The sequence below is a fragment of the Micrasema longulum genome, unplaced genomic scaffold (genome assembly GCF_059751315.1).
Source record: "Micrasema longulum isolate JH-2025_06_02 unplaced genomic scaffold, ASM5975131v1 h1tg000644l, whole genome shotgun sequence".
Lineage (NCBI taxonomy): Eukaryota > Metazoa > Arthropoda > Insecta > Trichoptera > Brachycentridae > Micrasema > Micrasema longulum.
In genome coordinates this window covers 129,586-152,075 of record NW_028277840.1, presented here as the reverse complement: position 1 = coordinate 152,075, position 22,490 = coordinate 129,586, and the positions used below count along the sequence as shown (strand labels likewise).

Here is a 22,490-nt window from a genome sequence, read left to right as displayed (position 1 = left end):
TTTATCATATCCTTTTTAACTAATTTCACAATTGTTTTCTGTATATTCTGTTTATTATTTAGTATATTAGCATGTATTTCATTTTTATTTGTTGTAAATGCCTTTTGGGCGTTGATGAACAAAATAAATAAATAATGTACTAGCTGAACCCGGCCACGCTTCGCTGTGGCTTTGTCTGATATGAATTATTAGGGGAGTAAATAAAAATAGTCCAGCAACTATACATTTACCGAGAAAACACATTGCTTAATTTAATACCTTTATTTGCTGACTATGCTGTAGAAAATGTAGAATATACGAAAATGAAGTTTTCCATAAAAAAAATTGAGTCAATCCATCGATCCTTTCCAAGATTTGCGGCCAGAAATGCGTTTCTTATAAACCGGTATAAAATTACACCTTTCATTATTACTTATGAACCTCGCATAAAGTTATACCCGGTATCTTGGATAGCGACCATAGCAACTTATTCCACGTTTACACCTGCGTCCAACGCGGTATAACACTGAAATAAGCCTGCGATCTGTCTTCTGTCATTTTTCAGTAGTAAAATGAATTGCATTTATCTCGAATCTAAACAATTTAGAAAACCGGCTGTCTTTTTAGAGATTTCAAAGTGAACGTAGTTATAAAGAAAGCATAATTTTGTAAAAATGAGATATTGATGTTATCGGATGCAGTTAGGTGAATTCTTTGTTATGCTAAAAACAGAGAGGCCGCTTTCATACAAAACACTGTAATAACCACCTTCTGAAAATAGTGTCGATCACAAAAACGGCATTTCTCAATTTCCAGAAAACACCCACGGTACTTTAAAAATCATTAAACCCTGTCAAATACCTACGTAATTCTTGATTGTAATAAAATTAAAATAAACTAATGTATTCATTTTTTATCATTTGTCAAAAGTCGAAAACATTCCGACTACTGTGTAAATTTGATTATTCACTCTTTTCACAAACGTGCTATTATCTCAGTTTCACTTTTCTATGGCTGGCTGCTTTCTGCAATATTGTCATCAAATTTACATTACATTCAGTTAAATTTTAATTAGCATTCGTTTAGAAAATGACTCTCGTTATATTTATACATAAAAGATTGATTATATTACATATTCTCAGATTCTATTGAGAGAATTCAGAATAAATTTCTTAGATATATTAATTTTAAGATGGGTTTTTCTACTCATCAATTAAATTATAACAAAATTTTAGACTCTCTTAAATTAACTAAATTGCAAGAACGAAGAACATCGACCGATCTTACGACCTTATATAAAATAATAAAACCAATGTTTGATACCCCTGATCTACTGAAATTGATTTCATTCTATGTACCACCTAGATTAAGCAGAACATCTAAAATATTTTATTTTTAAAATTTTCGAACGATAGCTCAATATAACTCACCTATTGTTAGATTACAGAATACCGGGAATGAATATGCATCACATTTTGATATATTTAGTTTATCTCTGCCTAACTTAAAAAATAAAGTGACCAACATATTTTTATCAAAAAGAGCAAATCATCTTAAAAAGATTGGGTTGGAATAGTTATAATTTGATTGATTAATGTATTTTGTTATTGTATAATTTCTTAAAAATATATATGTATTTCAAGTAATTAATAATGTGTAAAGTACGAATATATTAATATTTCACACTCGATTTTTTTTAAATATTTTTATTTTTAAGCACCCTTTATACCACATATATGTAAATGGCAGAAATGCCGTATATAAATAAATAAATAAATATTTAAATTTATTTAATGAAAATATACGCAACAATGTTTTGAGTATGTCCAAATGCTTGCAGACTGGCCGGATTTCCTCCCAAGGGAGTTATTCATATTTAAATTTGTTGCAACAGAGAGCGAAAATCTTTTGAAAGGAAATATGGAAGTCTAGGCATTCTGCAAGTCTGCAAGCATTCGGACATACTCAAAACATTGTTGAATTAACTACCTGGTAAAAGAAGTATAAAAATTGGAAAATGGAATATTCTAGTGTAAAAACACCCCTCAAAATAAATATTTCATATTAACCATGTCGGGAATCGAACGCGACACAACTTGCATGATAGGCAAACGCGCTGACCATTACACCACGAGGCCGACAAATATAATATTAAACAGTATTAATTTGTTTGATTAATAAGTTCGAAAAATATTTGATATTTTCAATACTAACTCGATTAATACATTAAAATGTAATCTCACTCGTTATTTTTTAGAGAAGGAATGAATTTATTTTTAAACATATTATTAAATTAAACTATATTTTCGTGGATACGTATTTTTGTTTTTTTCTTTATATATTTATTTTTATTTATTTATTTTATTTAAATCTTAAAGTAGGGCACACATTTCATACATATTGTTATGTGTGTTCTAATAATAACATTGAAAATATATTTAATTTATAAATTGTTTATCACATATGTCTTGACCATTATTTTAAATTTTGATATGTTTTTTTCTTCATAAATATTTTTTAACGCAAAATAAATAAATATATAAATTATACATTTGTAGATTTATTGCCAAATTCCAACTGATAAAATAAAGGTGTTATTAAGATTATTTAAGCTTTCATATTGATCCAAAAAACGTATTATTTATAAAGTATTATTGTTGCATTATGTTTCTTTTCATTATTAGCTAGCTAAATACTAGTCACTTTATATTAATGTTAATTATTCTTAATTTTACTTTGTTATATTTATATTTAGAGCATAAGATTTTCTCACATTAATTAATATCTTTTATTTGTCATCTTGGATATTTTATGTTTCTTTTTTACTTTTTTGTAGTTTAAAAAAAATAAAATATTTTATCTAATTTGTTTAGTTTTAATTATTCAGTTGAATCATATAGTTATTTTATTTTTATTTTTATTTTTATTTTTTATTTTATTTTATTCAGAAAACATACAGTCATACAAAATAAGTATTAAAAACAACAATTTTTTAACATAAAAAGACCAATTAAGTTTTCATAAATTAAAAATATATGAAAATTAAATGTGACAAAGAAATGAAAAATAAATAAGAATTTTAAGTGAGAAAAGAATAATTGTTGACATTTGCGTTTTCCATGGAGGTAATAAATTAAAATAAATAAAAATACCGAATGTACGAGCCATCCACGCACACACATGAACGCACATATAAAACATACACAAACATATACATTACATGCGGCACATATACATAGCATAAACCACTCAAAATGCACATTCAGCAACTATCCCAAATAATCGACCCCATGAAGAAATTTTCTGTACAAATGCAACGTGCAGTTAAAAATGTCTACATCAATACTGAGTCCGTTATAATTTCTACAGGTACGTCTAATGAATGAATTCGAGGTATAACTGTTTTTACAAGTAGGTACATAAAAAAGGGAATTTAATCTAGTATAGCGAAGAGGACAACGTAAACCAATATTTTGTAAAAGATACGGCAAATCAATTATATTATTGAGAGTTTTGAAAAGAAAAATTAAATCATATGTAAGGCGCCTTTTTTGTAGTGATTCTATATTAAAATTGATCAAAGAAGCGCCGTAATCATTTTCAATGTTGTCAAAACGATATTCCAGGCTCCTTATAAATTTCTTTTGAATGTTTTCAATTTGATTAATATATACATTATAGTTATATTTCATATTATATATTACATAATGAATTGTTCACTGCTGTGATTATTTCTGTAGAACTTTTTATTGTAAAAGGTTCCTTGAACCGTTAATATAAAAATAAATAAATAAATGATTCATTGATGTTTTTTTATAGTCAAGTAGGTAAAATATTTTTTTTGGTAAAACATAACGTAACATAACACAAAATAAACTTATTTTTGTGTTATGATAATATGTTGTTAATGGTCTGGCAACATTACGTGAACACTTCACACATGCGCTCAGGCGGGATGTCGTGCCAAGGGGGGGTTATTGGGAAACTTTTGGACACAGTGCAATGCATGTAAACTTGGTTCTACGCACCTTCTGTAGCTCAATCACAAATAACTATCGACGTGCTAATAAGCGACGTGATAAAAATGTCTCACCATGGTTGTTTATCGTATTCGCGATCACAATGCAACATCCGTAAACACCTAATATTAAACGTCAAAATATTTACGTTTCGCGACGTATAATTCTGCTGCGCAATCACATATTTAAATTTCAACGGTGTAAATATGTAAAATATTCCAAAACTGGTATTTTTAATTATTTATTAACATATTACAACAGAGATGAAGAACATTTTAGAGAAGGTAATACAGAAGTCTAGGCATCTACAGGGCTTATGACCTGTCATTGGCTGGTTTAAGTGGCCACTTTACACACTGTGTAACATTCACCATTCTGCCCATATTTTTTATTTTTATTTTTTATTTATTCATATTTTTCGCTTACAAACTATAATTAATAATAAAAATAATGACACCTCACTGGGGTTTCCCGTGCCGAGGACACTTAACAATTTAGTTTTTTTAAATTACATTTGAGAATAAACAAAGAAGACTCACTTAAAAAACAAACATAACTAACAAATATTCAGACAGTTTTAAAAACAAGGTATTTATGTACATCTATATTATTCATATTACAAAACACACAATGAAAAAAAAAAAAACCTAACATAAGCTATACAGTTGTGGAGCTGTTCAGCTGATTCAGCATTGGCGTGGGCGAATGAGAAAATCCATTTTACTTCTACCTAGCTCCACTATCCATTTTTTTATAGCCTTTTAAAACATTTTCTCATTACTAATTGCTTTACTAGATAGTGGAAGTAGGTTGTAGATTTTAATTGAATAATACTCAAAATCCCCTTTTCCGAAAGTGGTATTAGTTCGTATTTGTTTAAGTTGTTTATGTGTTGAGGATCTAGTGATTATATTATTTGTATGTGATGTATTGTGGGGGTTATGTCTTTCATTTGAGTAAGAGTAGTTTTTGAATCTATAAGTGAGTATTGTTGTAGCGTATAATTGTTTTGGTGTCATAAGTTGTGATTTATGGAATATTTCTTCAGTAGATGTCTGTATCGGGACTGAGTATTATTTTAATGATGGATTTTTGTGCATTTGAACATCTATATTCCTTCAATTCTTTTATCTGTTGATGTTTGTGAAGTTAGAGAGCTGAAACTTTTATTTATGCGAGTGAGATTCTTCTAATTGAATTATTTCACCAACATACCACGCAACGCCTGTAGATGCCTAGACTTCTTTATTACCTTCTCTAAAATGTTTTTCATCTCTGTTGTAATATGTTAATATTAACAGCTCCCCAGGGAGTTGAATCCAGTCCTTGTCTACAAAAATTTGGACAAACTCAAAATATCGTTTTATTTATTTGTTTATTATTTATCATGCTATTTATTGCATTTAGTCGGCGGCGGCGGTTGGCAAGCCGAATTTCAAGAAAAGCATTCACTATAGTAATTGTAATTTAATTTTCACTTTTTTGGATAAGATACTCCTTAGTATTTTGCAAGTGCAATATATTTATTTTATTTTATTTGTTTATTCATTCAAAATTACAAAATTAAATATTTATGAACTTATAAAGGCTTTTTAGGCTATGCCCGTGTCAAGCCACAATAAATAACAATAAAAATACATAGTAAAATTAAATAGATCAAATTTTTATGACATAGAATAACAATCTAGAAAAAAAGGTAAATGTAATAAATAATCAATTTCCAAAGAATACAATGCAAAAAAGATAATCAGAAATAATTTTTAAAATATAAATTATACAAATTAAGAATCACACATAATCAAATATACAAAATAGTGGTACCATTAAAATCAACAAAATAATAGTAAAATATAATAGTATTAAAAAACACAAAATAAGAGTATCATTTACATCAACAGAAAAAGAATATATATAAAGCATAATTAAAATGATAATTGAGATATGTATTTTAGAAACTCACTCAATACTACAGTAAGAAATATAAGAAATAGGAGCAATAAATCATATGCCAAATAATAGTACGTACTAAATTAAATTAAACAAAAATACGTAATGAAAAAAAACATAAAAATTATCAATATATATAAAAAGCAAATGAAAGTAAAAAGTATGGAAGGAAAGCAGATTTGAAAATATTTGCTAATTTCGATAATATTGTATTATTGTTTAGAGTAAACGCCGATTTTTTGCCAATGAACTGTATTTATATACGAGGTAAACCAAAAACAAACCGACACGAGCGTTGACTTAGAGATTACACACGCGTTGACTTATGACTGCGATTTAAGCATGTTCCTTGTGATCGCTTAAATACTTAGCATGTCGATAGTTATTTGTGATTGAGCTAAGTGCATGTATATTTTAATTCTACGTCTCAGTATGTATTAATTGGTCGGTTGCATGGTGATGGTAGTAAAAAATTGCGGACAACCAACCTCTTTGCTGTAAAATAGCGAGCGCCCTCTTAGTTTTCTCCACCATAGACAAAATACAATTGAGCATTGTGTTGATATTTTTCCATTCCTCGTCATTTTTAGAATTCGGCATAGAGTTCATGGTCATGCCGGCTGTCAGTCCGGCCGCCATGTTGGACGACGCTGGCGCCCTCTGGTCCGAGTTTCCCGCCAGATTTTCCCGCGCGTCCCTTCTGACGTCATAGCTGTTTGACAGCTCCGTCTGCGTGTGGTAGCCCAGGTGATACGGGTGGGGGTATTCAAAGAGATGGGAGTGCGTTTGGATGGGGAACAGTAGCGGGGAGGGGTTGACTAGAAGGTTTTGGGGGTGTGATCTCTTGGGGGGCGGCTGGTAATCCAGATCCATCGGGTGATGGGCTCCGTTTGTCTGAGGAATACATCCGTCGTAGAGCCTGTGAACAAGGAAATATTCATCTTTAGTCAATGAATTAAGATAAATTAAGAGTTCTTAGGTCCATAGCAAGAAGACATATTAGCATATTTAAAAATATATTTAGAAAAAGATTTTTTTTTTAAATAAAATATTTAAAAAACAAATGGTTGCTTATTTCTGCAGGGAAAAGTGAGGGAAGCGTGGCGCAGTATCAGATTCCCCCCTCCCCCACTTCGTTTCTCCCCTGCAGAAGTAAGCAACCATTTGCTTTTTTTGATATTTTATTTTTAAAAGTTTTGTTCGTTCTAAAAAAATATTTTAATGTGCCAATATGTCTTCTTGCTCATACTGATTATCGTGGTTTCGGGTGTGAAAGGGTTTAATGAACACCCTGTATATATATTTTTATATATATATATATATTTGGACCCCTGTATTTAGTAGCCTTACGTGTCATGTACAAGGCTAAGGTACTAGAAAAAATTGTTTTTGTTTGTCTTGGAAATGGGATGTTCGATCACTGATTTTGGTTTATTACCTTAATGAGTTCAATCACCATTGTTGCCATAAGTCCATTATCAATGGCGCGTGATAACTACTTTTAACTACAGTGCGGGTATCTGTTAAGGATATTCTATCTTTCCTGCATTCTGCTTCAAGATTATGGCGTTGTAAACTGAAAATTGGGCACTGAAATAACAGATGTTCGATACTCTGTGAAGAAATATCATCGCACGGACAATAGTCATCATTCTTTAATTTGAACCTATATAGGTAACTTCTCATGGCTCCGAGTCCGGTAAAAATTTGGGTCGTTTCGAAAGTACTTTGGTGATGACGGCGGAAGTTTGCTGCATCAGCCAGCGCAGCGTTGGGAAAAACATTTTAGTGATTTTACCTGTTGAAGAAGCGCGGTAATGATCTTCCCAATGCTGCTGCGTATTTTTTTTAATACAGCGTTTAGCAAAACTGAGGGGAAATTCTGAGAAGAAAAGTGCCGTTCTTTTACAAGTTGCGGCTCTTGCTCGTTCATCCGCTCTCTCATACCCTACGAAACCAACATGTCCTCTTATCCAGCATATTTGAAAAATCATCCCTCTGATTTTTAGATACTTTTGTAGTAAATATTTACCCAGTAATTACTAATTACTAATTATATTCACCCAAATGGCCGGGTGCTCGAGATCCGAATCAATCGAGGCCGGAGGGCCGATTACACGAGTCCCGAAGGGCCGAATCTCCTAGCATGTAACTGGATGGGTCTAGTTTCCATAATAAACAATTGATCGAATAAATTATTATAGGGACACGCAAATAGTACAAGTATATGGTGTGTAAAAAAATCATTGCTCTAGTGCCATGATCCATGGAGAAAATACCGGAATACGTTTGTATGAGGAAAAGCGAGACCACGGTTCCAAGTCCCACCGAACCATTTGGTATAAAATTTTCAACCCCCAAGAGAATCGGGTTGTGGTCCCGTGGGTAGTGTTGCGGACTCATCACTCTACAACAACTTGATTCTTATTTTCTAATGTTGAATTACATATATTTACAACTAGTTGAAAAGGGGACAAAAATTAAAAAAAATGTTTAAATCATGGGCACGAATACATATTTTTTTTTGTTGACGTGTCAAGGCAAATGAAGAATACAGTTCTGTGTGTGAAGTATGGGAGAGTTGAGGAAATGTGGATGTTTAAACATAGTCAGAATGGTGAATGTTACAGTGTGTAAAGTGGCCACTTAAACAAGCCAATAAATGCATACTGCAAATAAATAATATTTTCAGAATTTCAGCACATGTTAATTTGGTTTTTCTTTTATTTTTCTTTTCTTTTCTTTTCTTTTCTTTTCTTTTCTTTTCTTTTCTTTTCTTTTCTTTTCTTTTCTTTTCTTTTCTTTTCTTTTCTTTTCTTTTCTTTTCTTTTCTTTTCTTTTCTTTTCATGGTCATGTCAAACCATATATGTATATGTGCTATAAACTTTTTAAACGCTGAAGTTTTTGTGGGCATTTTTTCCAATTCATGTTATAGCTTAATTTTAAGGTATATTTTTCTAAAGTGAGTTTTTGTAAATTTATTTCTATGTAAATAATATGTGCATGGAAAAATAAACAAATAAAAAAATTAAAAAAATAACAGGTCACAAGCCCTGTAAATGTCTAGACTTCCAAATTTTCTTCTCAAAAATATTTTCGCTCTCTTTTGCAACAAATTTAGAACGTATAATTGTTTCATTTTCTTTCTTGTAAGAATTTAATCTTTCTTGTTTTATTTTACTTTAATATATATTCAATATATTTATTCATTTTATTACTGTTTTTCTGAATTTTTTTAATTATGTAGGCATTTTATACCTTTTAAAATAAATTGATTCTACTCCATTAGCCTTTTTCATGAACATACACACCCGATAGTGCGTAGGGCACTTAAAAATTCCAGCCAATGACAGGTCATAAGCAATGTACATGCCTAGACTTCCATATTCCATTCTCAAAAATGTTTTTTCTGTCTGTTGAATCAAAATTTAGTAGTTTTTTCATTATAATATTACGAATCATTATGTTTTTATTTTATTTTATGTGTATGTGTATATATAAGAATAGTCCAGAAGGAGCGTAGAATCGTATTTGAATACATCGGACTGTGTCAGAAAATCCCCCCACTATGCCCTACTTTCGCGGCGCGCATTCGTAATGTCGCCGCGTAATGTTGCACGATGGGAAAAAATATGATCATAACACAAATGTAAGGTAAGAAACAAGATATTTGATAATTTAAAAAAATATATTTTGCACGCGGAAATATTGATTGACACAACAGAGTAGATAAGTAAATGGTAATTTAATAAGAGTAATTGAATTAATGAACTTTGAACTTAAAATATAAAACAAATTTTATTTTACATCAAACGGATATTTTTATATCATGTTAAATAATATTTGATGTTTTAATGATAATGTCGTTCAAATGTCCACCACGGCGTTGTTTAATCTGAGGTCTAATTTTCATTAGTTCTTTCATTAGATGAGCAATGTAGGGTAAAAAGTTTACTACCCTGGCAACACTAACAATATATCCATTTTGTTTTTTTTGACAATCTGACAGATGGAAAAATAATTAAATTTATAAGTAATGCATTTGCTACTTACACATGAAAGTGATCCCATCCTGTTTCTTTAAGATCCCAGCAGTATTCCTACATTTTAAAATGACTCAACACGGCATAGTTGAATTCAAATCGGGAGTTTCGTACTGAGCGACGTCTACAAAGAAACTAATGGGTCAAACGTAAAACTACTCATTTGTGAATAGTTTAGTCGCCTTCTGTTTGATGCGCGTATGCGGTTTCTGGACTATTCTTAATTCTATGTATTTATGTTTTTTTTGTACAAAATTATGAAGAATCTCTTCTTTTTGACCAATCTGTTTTTTGATTGGCTGAAAGATATTGCTTTTAGCAATAAATCCGCCAAAGTACTTTTTCTTTGTACTTGAAGTTTCAAATAAATAAATAAACATTTTGTTAATGCAATTTGATAAAAAAAAATATGGACATTACTGGTAACTTTTATAGTAAAAAATCACCACTTGCTACTTAAAGATAGTAAATACACAATTCGCCGCAATAAACAACGAACTATTTGATAATAATTAATAAAATAATAATCCACTCTTGTAGAGTACGTACCTAGTCTCCGTTACCTACGAAACAGAGAAAATGACGAGACCAATCGAAATCCAATAAAGCTCCCGTCCACATCTCCAAACCAGACGCGGGAGCTTTGATAAATAATAATAATAATGGACGCGTCGATATTTCGGGACAACAAGCCCCGTCCTCTGAATTTGACGTTTACCGCGACCATAGAGAATTGCATTCACCTCAATATTCTCTATGGATGTCCGACACCTCCCCCGCCTCCCCGTGCCCGGCCTCTTTGTCACGGCGATCAAAAGCAGCCATCAAACTCAGGCCGCGAATTGACAAAACAATTTATTTTGCTCGTCCGGCCTGCCAACATGGCGGACGGCAAGGGTTTCTGACATCTTTGAGAGTTTTCCGGAAGCGTCGCGTCCGAAACAAATGAATTCGAAATTCATAATTTGTTTTAAATACACCGGAGGTACCTGTTTTTATATTTTAAAAACGTTAATTAACTTTTTAAATACAAGCTTTTGATGAAATTTTAAAAAATTAAAAAATGCTATTGATCCGTTAAAAAATAGCCATATTTTTTTACATTTCTGTAAACATTAATGATACTTACTGATGCTGGTGTTTTAATTTTTACATTAAAACATGATTACATGACAGTCTTGTGGAAAAGCGATCTCTATCACGTGTTACATTAGGGTAAGGTGATCAGTCTTACGTTTTAGGAACTAGTCCTACGAACTAAAGATACACAGTTTAATTATGACGTCATAATTAAATATAAATTCTTTCGAGCAAATGCAAAGATATACTACCGATTTGATACCCTATCTACGTGTCTAGTACCCCCCACTCATGACTGTCAGTTTTGAAAACGAACGCCTAGATGTACGAATAATGTGGCAAGATTCTGGCCCTATTAATATATAAGAGCATCTAGGAAAAAAAATATGTACATAAAAAATAAATGTATCTATTTTATTTTTTCCATTTGTTTTGCTTTATTCCCGGGCTGATATTCCGAACACATTTATATTTATCTATTTAGATCATAAAAATGCATTCGGAGTACCAGCTTTGAGTGTACGTATCGAGACGTTAAAAGAGCCGGCTTCGTCATCGCTCGTTAGATAAATACAGACGACAATAAAGCATACCATCTTGGTAATTGTCAAAAGTTATATAAAAATAATGTTCAAGCGAGTATTTTTTGCTGAAATTGTGATTTATTAATCATCGTTTTGAAGGGGCCACTTTTATCACAGAAGCCTATTAAAAATATATATGAGAGCTATTGTAATTTTTAATCAAATAAGGCACGCGGACTAAATTTTTGAGGTCATTCATTGGTTGGATTCCATTTTATGATGTCGAGATGACAAGTTGGTAGAACATACCGAGGTAGATTGTACAGAAATTAAGTAAACTGTTTTGGTATGTACAGATAAAGATAGCCTTTATCATCGCGGCCCTGTGGGACTTTCTGTCAGCGCGCATAGGAAAAAAAAATCAAAAATATTCCCAAAGAATACAAACTCTATGCAGGTTGAGGAGGGGGGAGAATGTATGGACAGAGGCCAACACGTCGTTCCCACCCCTCAGAATCCCCTCAATGCCTATGCCATACACTAGCCAAATAGTTCATCATGCTCTTGTAAGTCTTATTTTTCTTATGGAATGATTGGATGAGGAGGAGCCTATAATAATCGTAGTAAGCCTTTAGAAACCGCACAAAAACTAATTATTAAAATTATACTTCATAGAGATTTAACTTTTTCCTCCAACCAATTATTTCGAGAAGCTGAACTTTTTAAGCTACGAGAAATCTATTGCCAGCAATAATGCATCAACATTTATTGCCTAAAAGCTTTAATAGATCTAATCAAAGATTGAATAGTTTACTTGAAATCCCTTTCGTAAATCCAGACTCGGCCAAAGACATTCCTTGTTCATAGCTTCAAAACTGTTCAATGCATTTCATAAGGACAACATGATAGAGATGAATTATTTGAATTTGTTTCGGTTAAAATTTTGGTTGAAATTATGGATAAAAAAAAAAAATTAAATAGCTTCTTTTTTTAATGAATAAAATGTATGTACTTTAATTGTGATTTTCTCATTTTTAGTGGCAAAAAAATTGTATTCTCATCAACACACGATGTTTTACTATAGTATTTTATTTTAAGGAATCGGTTTTAGATAGTAAAAATTAAATGTAAATAAAATAAAGTGCAAATATACTATATATATGAAAAAATAAAAAATAATGTAAAACAATTCCGTCTCTAAACACGAGTTTTCACCCTATTAAAGAGGTAGAAACGTTATAATTAATTATGCGTGTACAAACAACTTGTAATTTTATAATTATTTTGTCAACAGTTTTTTCAATTAGTAAAAAAGTTAATAAAAAACGCAACGCCCGAAAATATTTTAAAATTTTTATACTTCTCCTTGGACCAGTAGCTTTTATGAATAATATTTTGATGTATTTGTGTTAGTGCCTTCGGTGAACCGAGTAAGCACGAAAATTTAAATGATTTGTTTTTTAAACTTCTTTTTACGCACACATTAAAATAAACTTATTAAACATTCGAACGCACTGCCTCGTATGTAGTAATTTAAAACTCTTTTTATTTATTAAAAATATTATGCTTATCTATGATAATAAATTGTAGTTTCGGACGGTTAATTCAATTTTTGATGTATTTATTGAAGATTTGACTAAAATTTTGACAGCATCAGTTGTTGACCGCAGCCATATTGGATAAAGCCACGAATGACATTTCGCGCCGAGCACTTAATCAAAATTCGAACTCGGGCGGCCATTATTGGTCATAATACATCTAGTTGGCACTCGCCCGTGGGGTGGTATATTCATTGTCTATGGCAAACCGAAAGGGGGTCATTTGTCAACCGTTTTGTCTATGGATTGAACGGAATGCACGCTTTTCAAACAGGCAGGGTCATTCAAATCACTCGCAGACTGCTTATATCATATTTATAATATTAAAATTATGATAAATTTAGCGATATTGATCATACAAATATTAACAAATTACAACAGGGATGGAGAATACCTTAAATAAGGGAATATGGAAGTCTAGGCATTTACAGGGCTTATGACCTGTCATTGGCTGGTTTAAGTGGCCACTTTACACACTGTGTAACATTCACCATTTTGCCTATATTTAAACATCCATATTTCTTCAATTCTTCCATTTGTTGATTTTAGTGAAGTTAAAGAGCTGAAACCTTTATTGTTGTGAATAGATTCATCTGACTGAATTATTTTACATACTAGGCAACGCCTGAAAACAATTTTTCAATTTTTAAACTTCTTCTTGGACCAGTTGGTTTCATTACAATATTTGAGTTTGTCCAAATGTTCGTAGACAAAAGACTGGATTTCAAATAATCTCAATGACTCCCGAGGGGGTGAAATCCAGTCTTTTGTCTGCGAACATTTGGACAAACTCAAATATTGCATACAAATATTACAATAATGTTTCGGATTCGCGGCTCAAAGGTACGTGTTGCGAATCACACTCTACCCCAACTTAATTCCCATTTTCTAATATTGAGTTTTTTACAACTCGCTGAAAATGTCCCTCAAAACGAAATATTTGGGTAAATCTTAAGAATGCAAATATTTATTTTAAGTTATTTTTTTAATATGTGTACCGTGGCGTACGCGTCCCCTAGGTACAAATCAATGTACTTAATACCAACCCAAAACTTGGCGGCAGAGAGTCGATAGTGTATCTTCGCAATCGCTCTAGAGAATTTGTCTTCGACTATACTGTCATGGTGAAGGTATGACGTCTTCAACTTTCGATTGCAGCCGCAACCCAGGCCTTATTATGAACTGTCTTTTTTTCTCTAGGAATAAGTATTGTAGGTGTACATCTGTGTGTATACCTAATGATATACAATTCAAGTAAAAATAGTCCTATTTAAAATTCTCAACTCACTCTTTGATGCGCCTGAACTACTGAGCTCAATAAAATTGAATATCCCAACTAGAAACCTCAGACTAAACTTAATATAACCATAGACCTAACTATGGTTTTCATTCCCCTATACCCAGAATTCTCAGGTCTGCCAACAAACATACCAGTCTTGATTTCTTTGAAAACAAGTTGTCTTCTTTCAAACGATCACTGAATCAAAATCAATTATAAACTCCTCTCTCCCGCTTCCACTCCCGCAAAGTCTACTATAAAACCATTGGGTCTTTCTAATTTTTTAAATAATACTTTTCCATGCATAAATGTGTCCATAAAAATGCCCATTGGGCGTATATAAATTAGACATTAAAACCTCTCTGCTGATATTTAAAAGTATTATCGTTCCCCACATTGATTATTGCTCTGGTATTTTATATTTAAGTAATGAAGGAGATCTAAAGAGACTCCAAATAATACAAAACAAAGCGATGAGGATAATATTAAGATGTGGGAGACGAACAAATGTTAAGAAAATGATTCAACTTCTAGATATCACGACAATTGATCAAATAATAAAATTCAATGTTGCCAATGAAATAAACAAAATTATTAAAGGAATAGTTCCGAGATATTTTCAAAATAAATTAAAAAATAATGAGTTATTTCATAGAAACTATGCAACAAGAGGATCTAAAAATATAAAACTGGAAAAGAAATCAAAAGCAATGTCCCAGAACTGCCGCATGTACAAGGGAATACAACTATTTGAAGAAATGCCAGAAAGCATAAAAAATTAAATTAATGTCAATATATTTAAAATTAAATGTAAAAAGTATATTTGTGAAAAACATCAGGTAGTATATAGTGTAAATAGTGAATATAATTAATGAAAATGTACATATGAAACAGTGAATATTATAAATTAGGATATTAAGTGTATAATAGTGATAAATAATGTTAGAATAAGTATAGATGTAAATATTGTGTTGTAAATATATATTAGACTATGTTACATAGAACTAAATAAATTTGATCGGGTTGTGGTCCCGTGGCTAGTGTCTCAGACTCACGGACCAAAGGTCCGTGGTTCGAATCCCACTCTACCCCAACTTGATTCCATTTTCTAACAGTGAATTATTTACAACTCGTTGAAAATGGCCCTCAAAATTAAATATCTCCAGCAGCCTAGTGGACCACATGGTGACGATATCTACCTACTGTCTACAAACTACTACTGGCGGCCTCCGTGGTGTAGTGGTCAAGACGCTTGACTCACACACGGAAGGTTCCGGGTTCGATTCCCGGTGAGAACACAAAAAATTAAAATGTGATTTTTCTCAAGCCTGGGTGCTCTGTGATGTAATTCACCACTGTAATTAGGCCTTCTGGCCTGTTGTGGTGCAAAAAAAAAAAAAAAATGTAAATGTAAAAAAAAGATTCTCTTCGGACATCTATCTCCCTTTGTTAACCATGGAGTTGATACAGTGCTTTATTTATTTAGTTCTTGGCATGAACACTTGACAAACTTACTACTTTGCTCTATTTTTTATAAATTTATTGATATCATTCTAACTTTGCTAGAATTCCACTCGTCATGCGCTTTGTAGCTGCACGATGATTGGTTATCTAGCTTTCATATACCAACTTAAAAATACCTAAATTTTATAAATGGGGTCTAGAATTCCAATCGTCTATGCGCTTAGTAGCTGCAAGACGTGTTGTAATCTTACTCCTTTTTACTATTCATATTATTTTTTTATTTTTTTTAGTATCATTAATACACTAAATTTATTTGTCAATTTTTAAAATGTGTAAATGGGGGCTAAATTTCTAACTGTCTATGCGCTCTGTAGCTGCAAGACGTCCTGTAATCTAGCTCCTATCTGTTTTTTTTTTTATTGATCTTAATTGAAAACGAGGAACTAGAATCCCAACCGTCCATGCGCTCTGTAGCTGCAAGACGTACTGGGATATTTATTAATTGTACAGCGCCCTTGAGGTGATTTTCACACAAATGGCGCCATATAAATTATCCAACTATATAAATCATAAGAACGAAAATATTTCTTTTTTCAAAAAAAAAATATATAAATAAATAAATAAAAAATTAATACATGTTAATTAAAAAAATAATTGATCCTTTCCATATTAGCGAGGTAACTGTCAGGGTCTTCCTTTTAACCTCCTGAATTTTGAATCACGGAATAAAATGTGACATTTAACTGAAAATGCATCTAAAATAAATAATTACCTAATTGTATCTTTATAAAAATCCGCTGCATGTTTCGAATAACCATATTATGCTCAAAGGTAGACACACTTCCTCCTTCAGCCGTAAGGTTAGTGTACTGTGTTACCGTTTCTGAGGTCTTACGGACGATTGTCATTATTTCAATGGAATATAGAGACAGAATATTTTGTTTTACACTGAAAACGCGTCAACAAACTATTTTAAACAATCTACAATACTAGAATATGCGACCAATATAACAATATATTTACCGAGGCTGATATTTTTTGTGACAATGAATGTAAATTTAGGTCAAAAATTATAGAAATTTTGAGAGAAGCAGACATTTAACATTATTATTAAATAAATATTTTTTCATTTCGTTTCTTTTACATTTATTATATTGAACATAAATTCTTGAAAGTGGTCATGTGAAAAGTCGGAATAATCGACGTGCGTGCATGAGAAGATGTATGAATGTGAAGGAAGCAAAGGAAGTGTGCCAGGACAGAGTGGTGTGGCGTTCTATCCTCTCTGCCTACCCCTCCGGGGAAATGGCGTGATGGTTAGTTAGTTAGTTAGTTAGAACATAATTTAAATTATTGTATTAAGTGTAAACAATTTTTTTGGTGTGTGCATGAGTTTCTTACTCTAATATACAAAGAAATTGGCAATATATGTGTACATACTGTTTGTTAACCTAATAAAATAAATAAATAACATCTAAGAGAAGGTAAAAAATAAGTCTACGCATCTAAAGGGCTTATGACCAGTCAATGGATGGTTTAAGTGGCCACTTTACACACTGTGTAACCTTCACCATTCTGCCCCATTCTCTTCAATGTTCTTCATCTCTGTTGAAATATGTTAATATTAACATCTCCCCCGGGAGTTGAATCTAGTCCTTGTCCATAAAAATGTGGACAAACTCAACATTTTGTTGATAAATGCATCTGGTCCATGAAGAAGTATAGAAATTGAAAACAATATAATTTTCAGGCGTTGCCTAGTATGTAGGTGATATAATTCAATTACATGAATCTCAACCGCATAAATAAAGGTTTCAGCTCTTTAACTTCACAAACATCAACAGATGAAAGAATTGAAGGAATACAGATGTTCAAATATGGGCAGAACGGTGTCTATAGTGGCCATTTAAACCAGCCAATGACAGGTCATAAGCCCTGTAGATACCTAGACTTCTATATTACCGTCTCTAAAATGATCTTAATTCCTGTTGTAATATGTTAATATTCACAGCTCCCCAGGGAGTTGAATCCAGTCCTTGTCTACGAAAATTTGGACAAACTCAAAATATTGTTGATATTTTTGACCATCTGTTGACTTTTGTGAAGTAAGGAAGCTGAACCCTTTATTAAACAAACAAACAAACAAACCATCACGCCGTTTCTCCGTAAGGGTAGGCAGAGACGATAGAACGCCACAACACTCTATCTTTGCATACAGATCTCGCTTCCTCTACATTCATACATCTTCTCATGCACGCGCGCCGATTATTCCGACTTTTGACATGTGCATCTTTCAGTATTTGTTGGATTTGGTCATGCCATGTCTTTCTCGGTCTTCCTTTATTTCTGCATCCATCAACATTCGCATTGTAAATATTCTTAGCCGTTCTTTCGCTGTCCATTCGCTCTGCATCTCCAAACGAGCGCAGAGCTCCTTTCTTGATTTCGTCGATAATGCTTGTCTCAGCCTTACATAAACCTTTATCACGTGGGTGATATTTCTCCGGCTGAACCAAATCTCCTACTAGGCAACTTCTGAAAACAATTTTCCAATTTTTATATTTCTCTCTTTACCGGGTGGTTAATTCAACAATGTTTGAGTATGTCCAAAAGTCAACAGATAAAAGGATTCAAGGAATATAGATGCTCTAATGTGGGCAGAATGGTGAATGTTTCACAGCGTGTAAAGTGGCCACTTCAACCAGCCAATGACATGTCATGTCATAAAGTCTTAGGAAATATGACCACATTTCTGATTATCGTAGGCAACTGAAATGGCTCAAAATTAGACAGCGGAGAGACTATCACTCCCTCTCACTTCTGTTCAATGTACTTCATAGTCCTAACGCTCCTATATACCTGTGTGAAGAATTTCAACGCTTATCAGTTCATGGTTTACCTCTTCGTTCTCATTCTCAAGGCACTCTCTTAATACCCATACACAATTCCTCTTTCTTCTCTAACTCATATAGTGTCCATGCGGCTCGACTGTGGAATCATCTCCCATCCACCATCAAAGATGTTACTACATTATCTCTGTTTAAATCACGTCTGAAGAAACATCTCCTTTCTCTTCCTTAATCTCTCCTCCTTTCCTTTTTCCTCTTTCCGCTTTTTTCCCTTTTCCCATTGAGTAATAGTTTTGATTTAAGGTAATTTATAAACAAATACGATTATTTCTATTTTTATATATTTTTCACTTTTTGATCTTTTTTTTTTTTTTTCTATTGAATATGTTCTGTAACTTGAATTATAAAAATAAAACTTTTATTTTATTGGTTGGTTGGAAGAAATTGCCATTTGGCAATAAGCCCGCCAATGTACAAATAACATTATGTACAAAAAGTTAAATAAATAAATAAGCCCTGTAGATTGCTAGACTTCTTTATTACCTTTTTTAAAATGTTCTTCATCATTGTTGTAATATGTTAACATACTATATACATTGGTGCATTTAAACTAACGAGGAAAAATTGCAAAAGTGTCTCGGGTAATTTTATAACGTTAATAGGTTGCTCTTAACAAAGGCAGAAAATTGCTATCACCGTTCAATAACTACGTAAGTATAAAATGGATGCGATCTTTGCTGACGGTCAGTTTGCACATGGCGATCAGCGATGATCAGTAGTGTCCGAGATTAAATTGTTAAACATATTTATATTATTAGCAGATTATCCGGGCAAACTAGAGGATTATTTCAAAGGTAAGGGTTTGAAATTTATTAAGGGTAAACATTTTGTTTTATTTTATTTGGGATTTTTACAGCTATTACATAAACATAAGTTGAAAAATATTAACAATTCTTAAGCCAATCAAAACAAAGGCTCGATGATTTGGGGACCGTGTGAGTTGAAGTACTCTCTTATGGTGGAGAGGGTTCAGAAGAAATTTCTTCAGTTTCTCTACATGAGGAAGTGCGGATATTATCCATGGCTTTATCCCACAGAGTTCCTCCAGGGTATGCTCGGTTACAGCAGTTTGAAGACTAGAAGGAATGTGTATTTAACTACGCACTTCTTTCGATTGTTGCGCGGTATTATTGACAACCCTGAAATTATGCGGAGGATTAGCTTTTATGTTCCTGATAATTACCTTAGACAGCGTCAACATAGACTGTTTCACATTCCAATATACAGGACCAACCTGCCAATGGTTATGCCTGTTGGAAGGGCTATCTCTATGTTGAACAATATCACTTTGGACATTGACATTTTTCACGTCTCTGAGGGAGTTTTTCGTTACAAGATTCTCTTACTTTTTTAACATATTATTCTTTGGATATTATGTATACTAATGTGTTTTTTTTACATATACCTAATTTTACCTAATTATTTCTATATGTATGAATTAAGATATTTTATTTTGTAATGTAAATATATATGAATAAATAAATGATAAATGATAAAAAAACAATCCACTGTAAATCTAATGACACATAATATATAAGAAAAGAGTTAAAGTAATTGTGTGTGTGTGACGTTTGTATTCATGTGTATGTAAATGTGTGTATGCGTAAATGAATGAGGGAGAGGGTGCGTGTGTGTGGGTGCGTCAGTATAAAAAAATAATTGTTTAAAACTTGTAAATATATTAAAAATGGTACAAGAAAGAGCTTGGTAAAAAGTTTAAACCTTTTTGTTAAAATTTAAATCAAGAAATGTTATAAATTGTATTTTTTAAAAGTATGTTCAATTTCAAAACCGTATTCTGAAAAATTAGCATTTTATTTTAAAATCGAACTGATACACACTGAATGAATAATGTGCGACGAGTCCCATACAATACGAGTACGGTAGGTAACCATAAAATGCAGTAAATACGATATAATGTCAACAATAAAACAAGGTTTAACAATACGTGAACGTTGATTCAAAACGAACATACAAATACATATTATATCATTAAATGCACCTACATAATATATAAATAAGAATAACATATAAGTTTGTTAGAAATGATTCGAATTATAAAAATCACAACATAAATTGTGTCTGTTTTTTTTTCAAATTTAAGGCACCTAATGAAAATCAACATGTCAAAGATAAATGTAGTACATGCAAATAACACTTTTTTTTTTATTATTTATTTTTGCACCACAACAGGCCAGGAGGCCCAATTACAGTGGTGAATTACATCACAGAACACCCAGGCTTGAGAAAAATTACATTTTAATTTTTGTGTTCTCACCGGGAATCCAACCCGGAACCTTTCGTGTGTGAGTCAAGCATCTTGACCACTACACCACGGAGGCCTGTAACGTAATGTAAATGTAATCTTCATATATGTAATTTATCTGTACGTGTAATGTCACCGTACTCCTAAACGGCTTAACCTATTTACGTGCGGTTTTTAGAGAAATATAGATTTTCATGCTGTGCATGTTCGTAGATATTAAAATTTTCAATCTAATATGTATAAAATAAGTTAGAAGCATAAATGTTTTATTCGTCGATCTACCAGGGTTGCATTCGGGGAGAATACATTTGCAAAAATATAGAAAAATGTTATTTTTTTGTGCATAAAAAAGTTTGTTTTTGAATGTTTATAAACAGCATTTCTTTTTTGTGGATCCCAATCAGATTCTTTCCTTAAATTCCGTATAATTCGCACCCATTTGTTTCTTTTTATTGGATTTTTGGTGACCAGAATAATATTAAATTAAATACATTTTTGAAAATCATATTCCTACATAAGTACACCCCTTTGTTGGAGAGACGACCGGAGTTTGACGTTTACAAAAAGAATGCCATATTTGAAAAAATATTGAATTTATGTTTTGGAATTCAAATATAAACAAGTACCTACTTAAATTCAATACTTTTTGAATATCAACAATTTTCAGTTTTGGAATTTAATCACAAACAAGTACCTAGATGAAAAGTATTTTTCCAAGATAATAGCAGGCAAGCCAACGTTCGGGCAGGACAACGTCTGTCGGGTCCGCTAGTTACTTATATAAAGTTTATATTTGAAGACTTGATTTTTTGGGTCAACGTGTAGTATTTAGTAAACATGATAAAAATAAAATAGGAATTAATTCATTAGTTACGTAAACCTTGACAAAGAAGCTTGCTTGCTTTGAAACCGGTCGGTGGAAAAAAAAAGTGGTTTAAAACAAAGTTGTTTTATTTATTTTATTGTAATTTCTTATATTTAAATAAAGGCTATATGTATTTGTAAATGCATCAACACCATAGATTTTATAATGTATTCTAGATTGAGTATTCCCACGAATAGGCCATACCTATTAGGGATATTTTTGTTTTTATAAATAAAATAAAAATACTGTGTAATAAAAAATGTAAGCAAAAAAAAGTCAATAAAAATAAAATTAATTGCTACAAATTAAAAATACTTGGAACACTTCCACTTATTTTATTTTTATTTTTTATTAAATAGTACAAAATTGTTTTGTACTCCCAGGGGTGGTATTCTGAATCTTCTCTACCTCCTAGAGAGTGAATTATTTGAGGATTTTTATTTTTTGCATGCGTTTGAACTTTCCTTTATATCTGGCCACTCTGATAATTGAACATAAAATAAATATGAAATCAAG

At 31.8% G+C, this 22,490-nt stretch overlaps 1 protein-coding gene across 1 annotated transcript in view; it reads right to left on the bottom strand.

The window, feature by feature from the left end:
• Window positions 1–22,490, bottom strand: part of nvy (CBFA2/RUNX1 partner transcriptional co-repressor nervy) — a gene marked incomplete at its 5' end in the record, with an annotated part of 99,526 nt that overhangs the window by 7,851 nt on the left and 69,185 nt on the right. Inside the window, one exon of the mRNA XM_088229201.1 lies at window positions 6,434–6,864. Coding sequence (XP_088085327.1) covers window positions 6,434–6,864 — 431 coding nt within the window. The remainder of the gene's footprint in view (window positions 1–6,433; window positions 6,865–22,490) is intronic.